The 14,064-nt window shown below is 29.0% G+C and overlaps 1 protein-coding gene across 1 annotated transcript; it reads left to right on the top strand.

Moving 5' to 3' along the window:
* Positions 1-1,126: 1,126 nt before the first annotated feature.
* LOC148307480 (uncharacterized) lies at positions 1,127-14,064 on the top strand. The gene is made up of 2 exons (XM_088263437.1): positions 1,127-1,377; positions 13,307-14,064. Exons 1-2 carry the CDS (start codon positions 1,326-1,328, stop codon positions 13,759-13,761), a joined length of 507 nt encoding a protein of 168 aa, XP_088119563.1. The 5' UTR covers positions 1,127-1,325; the 3' UTR covers positions 13,762-14,064.

Raw genomic sequence — 14,064 nt, 5'->3', positions numbered from 1 at the left:
ATTATTCGAACAAACGTCAATTTTGCATAAAAAAATAATTTAATTTTAAGGAATAAATAAAGGTTTGCAATTTCCAATGATTGTATATAATAATAATGAAATAGTACGATTATTTCAATGCCACGTATATTTTATCAGTTTCCGTTTTGAATACTCAAACCATTCAGAGAAATGCTTCTACATTATATCCAATTTCTACAACCTTTACTAGAACGTGATTTTCTATAAATGATACGAATTTATGTAAGTTAGTAGGGATAATGTATAAAGATGAAGTATTGCAACATTACCAAATAAGAGCAATCTTTCAGCAGCTGTAGTTTTCTTACGTGACTTTAAAGATGAAAAGCACGTAACCGACATTTATTTGTATACGGATTAATTCCATGAAAACGTGAATAAAACCATAAAAATAAGTATAATAATAGTATCTACTAACCAAAGGTTATAGGTTTGAGTCCTGGAAAAAGTACTTTATTTTTACTTTTTTTAACTCACTGTGAGTGGTTATATACTAATATTACTAACATTTTTGAAAAAAATACATAAAAATAAAAAAAATTCTCAACCACTTAGTAAATGCTTTAAATGCAGTGCCATATACACCATCCCGATGGTGCATAGGGCACTGCATCATATAAACAAAGTGTTCTCTTGATCGTTAACACATTTACGATAGAAATAATAATAAAAATAACAATAATATGAAGGAAAGGCCCTCCACTTCAGGTACTGTTCCAGGGTAATTTTGAATAAATATTCAATATAACCAATGGATTTTTCACTCAATACTATATAAATATCGATTAAAAAAATCACTTTGACCATGGGAATTGAACCCATTATAACGTGATTTAAGAATTAACTTTATAGAATTAAATTGTAAATTATTATTTCAAAAACCTCCCATCATATCTACTTTTCCAATCCTATTGACATGACGGTACCTATCTAAAGAGAATAAATTTGATAAAATTGTTGCGATTGTTTTGTTTTATTTTATATATAATAAATACATCGAGGAATACAATTCGAAATGTATCGTTGCGGGGTTTTGATTGTTCAGTCTGCAGTGCAATCTCCGCTATAGTCAGTATAAAACCAGTGTTGCGGTCATCGCCATTCGCCATTGGCATTCTCGTGTGCCGGACAAGTTGCTTCGCGTTAGTGCTGTAGGGACCTTCGCGAGCGCCAGTCTTCCCAGCAGCCGTCCAGGACTTCTCTCTGGTCCGCCGCAGAAGGGTGAAAGACCCGGGAGCTTCGCCCGCTAACCACCCCTGCACGACCCTCTCGCAGCTGCGCCTCACACTACAGAGCTTGCAGAAATGTCTCGACTCCTCATCATAGCTGCCGCCTTGGCAGTGTGCAGCTTATGTGGTATTTATTTCATTTATAATTTTATTTATTCATGAAAAAATAACCAGTTCTATTCAGAAGTATGAAAAAAATAATAGATTAAAAACAATATACGAGTTTTGCGTAAAGGGGAGTATGAATTTTTTGGTCACGAGGGAGGTATAAGCACCCCTTGTTAACTTCTAATATAAATGTATATACATGTGACAATAATTAAAGAAAACACTTCGTTTTTTACCACTTGAGTTTAATTATAGACTACATGTTTCAGAAGCTAAACTTCCATCATTCAGGTCTGTATAATAACATTATTATACAGTTATTATACAGACCTGAATGATGGAAGTTTAGCTTCTGAAACATGTAGTCTATAATTAAACTCAAGTGGTAAAAAACGAAGTGTTTTCTTTAATTATTGTAACATGTCTTACCACAAAGTTAATGCCGAAACAATAAATAAAATATATACATGTGTGTATATATATATATATATATATATATATATATATATATATATATATATATATATATATATATATATATATATTTATATATATATATATATATATATATATATATATATATATTTATATATATATATATATATATATATATATATATATATATATATATTTATATATATATATATATATATATATATATATATATATATATATATATATATATATATATATATATATATATATATATATATATATATATATATATATATATATCATATCCCTCACTCCTTTCAACGTCATATATCGAAAATCGACAATTTCAGTTGTACATGTTTTTGGTATTCCCAGAAAATGTACTATATCCCAGCAAAAGCGGCATATATTTAACTTAATAGTTACCCGCTATAGGGCAAAAAGTGTGGTTTTTGCATTAAAGAAAAGGTATTGTTTAATTATTTTTTTAATATCCTAAATATTTTTTAAATGGAAAAAAACATTCAAGTTTTACCTAAAAAGATCTGTTGCACAGTAAACAGTTCAATTAGTGGCTTAATATGTATTTTAATACACTTTATTATATTTTTTAACTTTAAAAACGATCTCCTGAAAAATCAAGTTTTTTGATATATGACGTTGTTGAAAGGAGTGAGCTATATGTTATTAGTTATATATAATCTTATCTAATATATCTTTGAGATAAAGTGTTGTTAATCTTGACGAGTAACTAGTCAACATTATAATTATTTTATTTTATTTATTAATTTGGCGTTTAATTTGTTACTTTAACTGATTTTTAGGGTGTACTAAGTTGTAAATTTTTTTAAACATAAAAATAAAATTCGTTCTAATTGCTTCGCCACTATGAAACTATGTACTGTCAATGAAATAAATAATTACAGATAATCAAAAAAATCACTCAGAAAAAAGAAAAGTCCTTAATAAAAATTGCATCATGTCAATTTTCTACCTCGCATACAAACACAATTTAGTTTAATTTATTTTCATCTTAAATAATAAGTTCATTAACTATTTGTTATCTTTGTTTGATGTTTGATTAATTTAACTGATAATTAATTTGATTCGTCGGAGAGGTTGGCATAGAGCATAGAATGCCATACCACTCTAATTTTGCAAAGTGTCTTCGCCTCTTACAGATTTATGGATTTATGCAAAAAATAAGCAGAATAATATTTTATTCTGGTAATTTTGTTCATTGTTTTTTTGTGAATGAAAAATCAGATGTCAGTACATAAAAAAAAATATTAAAATTTTTTGTAATGTACTAAAGAGATTACTAAGGTCATTTTTTAAATCTTTTGTATAGGGCACCGTGTTGGATTAAAGCCGTGTTAAAATTCGACATATATTTTTAAGTATTAATCAATTTTAAAATTGTCGTATACATAAAAAATGGATTTTTTTTATATCTCAATAAAGATGAAGAAGTCTAGAGGTGGGAACACGGAAGTAGGAATTTAGAGGAGTTATACCTTGTAATTGTCTGGTTAAAGTGTTCACTTTATCTACAGTGTAACATTCATATTTTACAATCACACTACTCATATTTGGAAAATTGCATTTATACTTGAATTGTAAACATGACTGCATTTTCGGAATAAAACTGCCTGCGTCATCTATGGTCGAATTTATTATCAGAAACCTTCATGAAATGAATTCTTCATCTGAGTCATAAATCAATATATCAGTGTCGGGTTGTGGTCCCGTGGTTAGTGTCGCGGACTCTTGAGTCAGAGTTTCTCGGTTTGAACCCACTCCACAACTTGATACCTATTTCTAATAATGAGCCGCTTAGGCTCACAGAAATAGTATCGAATTGAAATATTTGTGTAAATAATAAAAAACACAAATATTTCTCTTTAAAAAAAAATAATAAAAAACTTTATAAATCCAGAATTTGTAAAAAAATGGACTTACTCAAAATATTGTGATTAAAAAAAAAACTTTTATCGTTAATTATATGAACCCAAGGATATCAAATCAATCCAGCGCTCTGGATTTTTAGATATAAGAGTAAAGTATATTTGAAGGGATATAGATGACGTTATGAAAATCAGGATAAAGGATATTATTGCTTTATGTGAAAGGAAATGAGGATGAGAATAGTAAATAGTAAAAGAGAGTAGAAACAATGGTTAGGATACTCGGGCTTGTATATCCGTACTCGTGCAAGCTAGTGTTTTGAACCTTGTTTCCGAATTTTGTAACGATAAAAGCGTATATGATATCGCTTTATTACGATGCATGTATTACGAAATAAATCAGTTATAGAATCTAGGTTAAATTATGAAATTAAATTAATAAAAAAAATACATAGTTCAAGTATATATATATATATATATATATATATATATATATATATATATATATATATATATATATATATATATATATATATATGTAATAAAATAACTAGGTACCTACCTATACATTTTATTAAGTACTTACAAAAAGTACCTACATAAAACAGTTCTACCACAGATGCCGCATGCGTCGCACAGAATTAAACAAAAGAGATCCGATACAAAAAATATATTATTAACTGTCAGAATCAGATAGATATAAAAATTATTGTAAAGATTAATTAAGAATAAACTTTTATTGTCGTTTCTTTAATTAAAAAGCAACACATTGTTTATTTTATTATTATACACCCACTTTACATATTATTTACACTTAATTTTCAAAAGGAAAATATTACCACGTTATAAAACGACAATTTTGTTAATCAAAAATGAAGAAACAAAATAAAAATAAAATGGATACTGCTCCTCAAACATTAGAAAACTTACTAGAAAAATTAATACAAAATGCTCAGGTAAGCAAACATCAAAATTTAAAAGATATTTCAGAGAAGTTCATCATTGAAAAATTTACAAGCAAAAATCCTAATGCAAACCAGTGGATGGATATTTTTGAAAAAGAATGTACACGTTTTGAGGTGACAACGGATGAGAAAAAAATTGAAATATTAAGATTGTTTATGGATAAAAGTTGTGAAGATTGGTACAGTTCGATGATGATAAAATTTTCCATGAACTCAGAATGGATAGTATGGAAAAACAACTTTTGTAAAACATTTACAAACAAGGGATGGAACCATGTAATGTTTGCATTATCTTTTAAATATAACGACGGTTCCTTGTTAGACTATGCCATAAGGAAGGAAAAACTTTTGTTGGAGATGAGAAGAACGATCGACATGGGTACCTTAGTAGATCTTATTGTGGCTGGTTTACCAGAATTTATAATTAATAAGATTGATAGAGAAAAATTAGAAGATACAGTCGATTTATTCAATGAAGTAAAAAAACACGAAAACATTGGAAATAAAAAAAGGTTTTCGGATCAAAGAAGATATGGAAATCTAAGAACTAGTGGTAAAATTAAAGATAAAAGTCCATGTAAGATTTGTGAAAAATTAAATAAGGGAACTCGATATCACCCTGAAGTAACGTGCTGGTTTAGAACAAAGGAGGATGATAAGTTTAATAATAAAAATACTATCAGACATGTAAATAATTCAGTTATAGAAGCTAAGTTAAATGAAACCGATCAAAAAAACGAATAGTAACACCATTAATAAATGTCAAACTATTACTAAATGATCAAATTGAAATATTTGGAATTTACGATTCAGGTTCAAATGTTTCTCTAATAAATTCTAAGTTATTAAAACTAAAAGGAAAAGGAAACAATATGAATGAAGCAGATTTAGTAACAATTAATGGTGTTAAAAAGACAAACGGTTTGACGACTTTGAAAATAAAAATATTTGAATTGGAAAAAAACGTTGATGTATATATTATTGATGAAGAAAATTTCAAATATGATTTTTTGATAGGATTAGATATGATAAAAAAATTTAAACTAATCCAAAATGAAGACTTAAAAATAACACAGAGACAATGCTTGAAAAATGAAAATAAAAAGAAAGTAGAAAAAATTTCTACAAAATATAAAATTAAAAATAGTGAATTTAAAAATACAGAAAATAACAACAGCGAGGAATGCAAAATAAATTATAATGAACATGTAAAAGAAGAAGATTTTGAAATAAAAATAAATCATTTAAATCAATTTCAAAAATCTAAAATAAATGAACTGATTTGCAAATATAAATCCGTTTTTGCAAAAGACAAATATGATATCGGCACTGTTAGTGGATACGAAGCGAGGATAGACTTACTAGTAGACAGATATTGCAGTAAGAGGCCTTACAGATGTACTGTAGAAGATAAAAAGGAGATAGAAAAACAAATTGCAAAATTACTGGATAATAAGCTAATAGAAGAATCCTACAGTCCATTTGCTGCACCTGTTACATTGGCATTTAAAAAAGAGGAAAACAAAAAATCCAGACTGTGTATAGATTTCAGAGACTTGAATAAAATAGTAGTGCCTCAAGCTCAACCATTTCCTTTAATTGAAGACCTAATGATAAAGACCAGGAATTGCAAATTTTTTTCAACACTAGATATAAACTCAGCGTTTTGGTCTATTCCTTTACGAATCGAAGACAGAAAAAAGACGGGATTTGTTACACAAGAAGGACATTTCCAATGGACTTGCCTACCATTTGGATTGAAGACCTCACCAGCAATTTTTCAAAGGATACTAGGTAACATATTAAGAAAGTATAAACTTACTGATTTCACCGTTAATTACATAGATGATATTCTTATATTTTCTAAAACTTTTGCTGAGCACATTAAACATCTAACACAGTTGCTGGAAGCGATCGAAACGGAAGGTTTCAGGTTAAAATTTACAAAATGCGCATTTGCGTCAGACTTGGTAAAATATCTAGGTCATATAATTCAAAATAATTCAATAAAACCAGTAAAGGATAATTTGATTTCAATAAAGAATTTTCCTGTTCCAAAAACGATAATAAATGTAAGACAATTTCTGGGGAAAATAAACTTTTACCATGAATACATACCAAAGAGTGCAATAATACTAGATCCATTGCATAACTTACTAAGGAAAAATCAAAAATTTATTTGGTGTGATAAATGCCAAAAAGCATTTGAAATAACAAAAAGCATGCTTTGCTCACAGCCCGTTCTAGAAATTTTTGATCAGGATTTACCAATCAACATTTATACCGATGCTTCTTTAGAAGGTGTTGGGGCCATTTTGAAACAAAAGCAGCCCGATGGTAGAGAAAAACCAGTGGCATACTTTTCAAAAAAACTAAATGAAGCCCAGAAGAAAAAAAAAGCAATATATTTAGAATGTTTAGCAATTAAGGAAGCAGTAAGATACTGGCAATACTGGTTAATAGGTAAATCATTTACGGTTTATTCAGATCACAAACCTTTGGAAAATATGAATCTGAAATCTAGGACCGATGAAGAGTTAGGTGATTTAACATATTATTTATCGCAATATGAATTTGAAATAAAATATAATCCAGGAAAGAAGAATTTAGAAGCAGATTGTCTAAGCAGGAATCCAGTATTAGAATCGAGTGAAAATGCAGATGAACAATTAAAAGTTGTAAATTTGGTTAAATTAGAAGATATTTTAAGAGATCAGAATAAAAATGAAAGAATTCAACAGAAAAAAAACAAATGGATTGAAAAAAACAATGTCTATTTTAAAAAGGTCAAGAAAAAAGAAAAAATAATTCTTTCAGAACCGTTTAGCATCGAAATCATTAAAAACATACATGAAAACCTATGCCATATTGGAATTGGACAAATGCAAAAGACTATTAGTCCACATTACACAGCCAAAAATTTGACGAAAAACATAAAAACAATTTGTAGAAATTGTGAAATTTGTATTAAAAATAAATCAAGAGGACAAAAGAAATTTGGATTTATGTCTCATCTAGGCCCGGCCACAAAGCCTTTTGAAATAATATCTTTAGACACAATTGGAGGTTTAGGAGGTTCAAGATCAACAAAAAAATATCTACATCTCTTAGTGGATCACTTTACAAGATACGCATTTATTTTAACCTCGAAAACTCAGAATGCAAATGATTTTATAAAACTAGTCATGAAAATAACAGAAACCGAGGATATTGGTATGCTTCTCACCGACCAATACCCAGGAATAAACTCGAAAGAATTCAAGGAATTCTTAAATGACAAGCGGATCCCAATAATCTTCACTGCAGTAAATGCACCATTCTCAAATGGCCTAAATGAAAGGCTGAATCAAACATTGGTGAACAAAATCAGATGCAAAATAAATGAAAAAGGGAAAAGAAGAGCATGGACCACAATAGCTCAAGAATGTGTTAATAAATATAATAATACTAATCACTCAGTCACTGACTTTTCCCCAAGTTATCTTTTATATGGTACAGATGTAAATATTTTACCCAACGAATTAAAACAAGGAAAATCTAATAATGACTGGATTAGAGACAGGCAAATAGCGCTTGAAAATACAATAAAATCACATAATTACAATAAAACATTATTTGACAAAAATAGGATAGGCTGCGAATTCAACGTAGGAGACATGGTGTATGTGGAAAATGGAAACAAGCTAAACAGAAAAAAATTGGATGAACTAAAAATTGGACCTTATAAAATTATTGAAAAAATTTCTAACTCAATATACAGAATTGATACAGGTCACAAAAAAATAAAATCAAACCTTTATCATATCACTAAACTTATACCAGTCCCTTCACTTCAAGGAGATGATCCGGAGGACGAATGAAAATTTTACTATGAATTTTCTTCCCCAAGGGGGGAGATGTAATAAAATAACTAGGTACCTACCTATACATTTTATTAAGTACTTACAAAAAGTACCTACATAAAACAGTTCTACCACAGATGCCGCATGCGTCGCACAGAATTAAACAAAAGAGATCCGATACAAAAAATATATTATTAACTGTCAGAATCAGATAGATATAAAAATTATTGTAAAGATTAATTAAGAATAAACTTTTATTGTCGTTTCTTTAATTAAAAAGCAACACATTGTTTATTTTATTATTATACACCCACTTTACATATTATTTACACTTAATTTTCAAAAGGAAAATATTACCACGTTATATATATATATATATATATATATATATATATATATATATATATATATATATATATATATATATATATATATATATATATATATATATATAATGCATAATATAATAATGAAAATAAATTAAATTGAATACAATTTATCTTTACAAAAAGGAAAATATTACTTTAATATTATATATTATACACTCAGACCTAGCTTTGCGGCCTTACTGAATTAAGACTCATTTTCGCTGTGCGTCATTGTTTTTTCGAAATGCGTTATTTTTTATTATTCAGAGAATCATTTCTAATTTTTTCAAAAGGTAATTTCCCGTTTTGAAAATTTAAATTCTTTTTAAATTTCAGGGAATCTTTTGGAAAGTATCTACGACGTAATGTGAGGTCTTAGGGCTAAGAAATCACTATGCGTCGTAAATACGTTCCAAAATATCGCGGAGCGAAATTGAAACAACGCAAAGTAAATTGCTATTTTCCATTGGAAATCATACAAACATCAAACATAGGTTACCACATTTATCATTCAGTCCTTAAATGTTAAAAAAATATGAATATTTACATAACAAAACAAAAGTAAAACTTTGAAACAACGCAAAGTGAAACGACGCAAAGCGAGGTCTGTGTAAATGATAATATTATATTTTAAGGAGTCAATAAATCATAATATTATAAATTTGAATGTGGATATATTACTGTTGTTGTTTTAAATGAGTCATGTTATAATAAGAATTGTTATGTTTGGATTTGAAACATGAACTCACGATTTTAGGACTATACGCTAATTCCCGGATCTTGAATCTATCTATCTTGGGTCGCATTTAATAATATAAGAACAGAAATAAACTGAAATGACTCATCCTTGATTTGTTAAATGAAGAAATATTTTATCTGGTAATTAAAATTAAAAATAAAGGTCAAATTAAAATACGTCAATAAAATTAGTCAAAATGAATAAAAGTAGTCAAATGAGTCATTGTACCTTAACAAAAAATAATATTTGAGTAAAAATAACGTTTTAAATATTTACCTATTAAGCACTCGTTTGTTAAGTATAAAAATATTTTTTTAATGTATTTTATAAATGATATTGATGGAGTATGTATCTACACACGCAATCTGTAGCTTAAAAAACGATAAAGCCAATTATTCTATCTTAATACAAATGTTAGACTTATTTGTGTTAAAATTAAAACACATTTTTTACATCCTTCAATAAAAAAAACATCTAAATTATAATATGTTTTTTTCGTAGAAATTTATCTACATTAAATAATATATTTTTTGCCTCCGTCGTGTAGTGGTTAGCGTGTTTAGCTACGGTTCTGGAGGTCCCGAGTTCCAGGGGGGTGGTGAAAATAAATATTAGTGATTTTAACACTCAAATATTTATTTAATATTACCCTGGACTGGTTCCTGCAGCGCAGAAGTGATCACCTTCCCTTCGTGTTATGTATCGATCAAGATAACACTGCGTTAATACGATACTGTGCCCTATGCACCATTAGATGCGGATAAGGGTTAGACGAAGAAATTATATTTAAATAAATATTATTTTATTGCATTTAAATTGAGTTTTTAACAATTTATTTTCACAAAAAGAAAATAGAATTTAATTTAAGGTGTTTGTGAACTCTCTTCTTAAATGGAATACTTAATTCGGCAAAAGCGAATAAAAAGGTTTAAATTTAGTGAAATATTACCTGCACCGAACCCGGAATACTAAAGTGTTGGATTTATATTATGTGCTTATAAAAAACCGCACGAATCACTAAATAGTTTTATACTTACACCATCATCATAATCTCCATGAGGTCATCATTCCTTGGAAAAAAACCTTCTCTTTGGGATGACCACAAGATTCAGGCACATCATTAAATTATTAAAAAAGATCTGTTGTTTAGGTTACAAGGTCAATTTGTAAATAATTATGGCTGTTTTAAAGAAACTTTGTTTTAATGGAATTTGACATTATTGTCTATGAAAAACTAACTAACTAACTAACCATTACGCCGCTTCCCCGCAGGGGTAGGCAGAGAGAATAGAGCGCCACACTACTCTGTCCTTGCAAACATTCTTCGCCTCTTCCACGTTCATGCATCTCCTCATACATACCCGCCGATTGTTACGACTCCTAACCTGACCACTTTCAAGTATTTGGCATACCTGATCGTGCCATGTTTTTCTCGGTCTTCCTCTGCTTCTTTTCCCGCTAACATTCGCCTCATAAATTTGTTTTACCGTTCTTTCCTCACTCATTCGCTCCACATGTCCAAACCATCTCAACACACCTTTCTTAATTTTATCGATAATGCTTATCTCAGCTTTGCATTCCTTCCTTATTTCACCATTCGTACATCTATCATACATCGTTTTGTCGCACATTCTTCTGAGAGATCGCATTTCAACTGCATTCAGTCTACTTTCATCCTTCTTTTGCCAACTCCATGTTTCACTTCCATACATTAGAGTTGTTCCATACATTAGTTCACTTCCATACATTGTCTATTACCATCTTATAATACAATTAATAAGTGAAAATTGTAGCCAAGACTTAAGTCATTAGCTTTACTGTCGTTTTTCCTCGTTTGAAGGAAATCGTCATACTTAAAGTAGAAGATTTAAAAGTTCTAAATTGTATACTTATGTAGTTCTTTCAAATCCATACCATCTCAATTAATCAACCAACGCAAATCAAATTTTTGAAAATCCAAAAAAAAACATGTCTGAATATGTCGTTATGTTTTTTGGAAAAGCAATCTAGGATGACATTCCTCTGCTTATGTTGTATGTATCACCCACTCCTTTCAAGAACGTCATAAATAAAAAAACTTGATTTTTCAGTAGAACGTTTTTAAAGTTTACAAATATAATACAATGTATTAAAAATAAATATCAAGTCACTTATTGAACGTTTTACTGTGGAACAGATTTTTTAGGTAAAACCTGAAGATTTTTTCTCCATTTAAAAAATATTTAGTATGCTAAAAAAAATCATTAAACAATACCTTTTCTTCAAAATGTAAAAACAATGCTTTCTGCCCTGTAGCGGGTAAATACTAAGTTAAAAATATGCCGCTTTTGCTGGGATATAGTACATTTTCTGGGCATTCTGAAAACATGCACAACTGAAAATTGACGAATTTCGATTTATGACGTTCTTGAAAGGAGTGAGCGGTATGTAAAACAATAAAAAATACTTTAAAATAAAGTTAAAAAAGGAAAATTAAAATTACTCGCTGAAATCGAAAAATAAGTTATTGAGGCTTAAAAACATTTTGCATGTGTTTTTTACAAAATGTTTGATAGTTTTTCGAAAAATAATCAATTTTTCGAATTTCAATTATAAAAATAATGCCATCGAATAGATCAATAATAATAAATTATCATCGCAGGCGGTATGGATGCTATATTCAAGCTTTTGAACTAATAATTTGCACTTATGAAATTATAAGTCTGTTTACTTTTCAGTTTATTAATGTAAACAAGACTAATTTCGAGAACATCTGTAGTTCTCGAAATAATATAAATCATTTTCATTTTCGCAACATTGAAAAAAATGCGATTATTTTACAATCATGAAAAAGTAGGCATGATTATTCACGATACAAAGCTCTAGCTTCGGAAATCGTCATTGAACTCTGGAGCAATCCAGATTTTAATATTCGTATTGAACCTTGTATGATGTGCGCATTAATTAAAGTAATTGCCAGATGCAGTATTTTAAATTGTTTATGTTATATGCGAGAGGTCACGCAGCGGATGGGTTATCTTATGAACCGTTAGCACAGAAATTACGATCCTGTTATTGATAAATTACATTAGTAGTCACAAACTCAGGATACTCGTAAAATATATTGGATAGATATTTCATTTTATAATGAGTGAAATAAATATAATATCAATTAAGTTAACAGTTCTCATTATCATGCTTTATGAGAATTTGAAACAGTATTTTTATTCACAACAAAAAGACACCAAAAGTGTGAATTCTATCAAAATTATTTTATGACTCTTAAAGAAAGACGAATGGTATTAGACATACTGCTTTTCGACGTTTTGTGAGGGTGTTTTGACTGGTGCGACCTTGCATGGGAATCGACTCTAAATACAAGAAAAATACTAGTGGACTAGTTTTTTTTACATTATTTATTTAGTATGACAAAGGGGTCCTGAAAATGGAGAAAGCTTTTAATTCAAAATGTTTTTTTTTCGATTATAATGATGTTACTATTTTTTGTATTAGGTTTATATGTATGACATACATTTCTTTTTTAAAGGTAATAAAATATGAAGCAGCTTAGCTTTGGTCAGTAAAAACAGCATATATCACGAAACAAAATTAATACCGCGTCCATATGTTGCATTGCTCTATGCAGAATACCAATGAGGGTCAGAAACTATATTTATATGATAAATTGGTTGATAACGTGCCCTCAATTTCAGATGCTCGCCCAGCTCGACAACTCCTTCCCCCCATGAAGGGATATGTCCCAGTATACATCAGGAATGGAGATACACCTTTGGAAGATATCAATTTAGACCTGGCTGAAGCATTCCACGCCATTCCTTCCGGCAGAAGTGCGGGAAGAACTAGCTTGAAAGCGTCGCGATCGGAAAACTTACACGAAGAACGCAACTCTATACCTGATGTCAAAATTGAACCGGCTCCAATCCCCGATGATGTTATTCAAGAGAAAATACAACCAAAAGAGATCAATGCAGATATTAACGACGAACCGCAAGTGTCTGATAAAAAAGATCAAACCAATCCGGAAGATATCCCTAATGAAGTAACTAAGAAAATTCATGATCTTAAATTCGGTAAAAACGATAGCCCCATGGTAATTATCCCGGAATATGAACCCGAAAATATACAGTTAAAATCTAAAAATATATAATTTAAACCTTTCATTTAAATTTATTAACTGTTATTGCATTAGCATAATAATAAGGGAAATTTTCTTACAATTATTAAAATTATAAATGGATTAATTTATTTATTATTATGTGTATTACATAGTGATTCAGATAAATTAGATTTAAAGTATGATTGCTTTGTTATTTAGATCTCTTGATATATGTGGATATATAGTATAAGACAATCTAACTTATGTTTTACACGTGTGCTTACAAAAAAAAGAAAATCTGTTTAAAGCGTAAGTAAATAATTATTTAAGAAATAAATCATTATAAAAAATATA

The sequence above is a fragment of the Brachycentrus maculatus genome, unplaced genomic scaffold (assembly GCF_059751285.1).
Source record: "Brachycentrus maculatus isolate JH-2025_06_01 unplaced genomic scaffold, ASM5975128v1 h1tg000199l, whole genome shotgun sequence".
Classification (NCBI taxonomy): domain Eukaryota; kingdom Metazoa; phylum Arthropoda; class Insecta; order Trichoptera; family Brachycentridae; genus Brachycentrus; species Brachycentrus maculatus.
The sequence above is the reverse complement of the archived record's forward strand: the minus strand, read 5'-3'. Positions and strand labels throughout refer to the sequence as shown.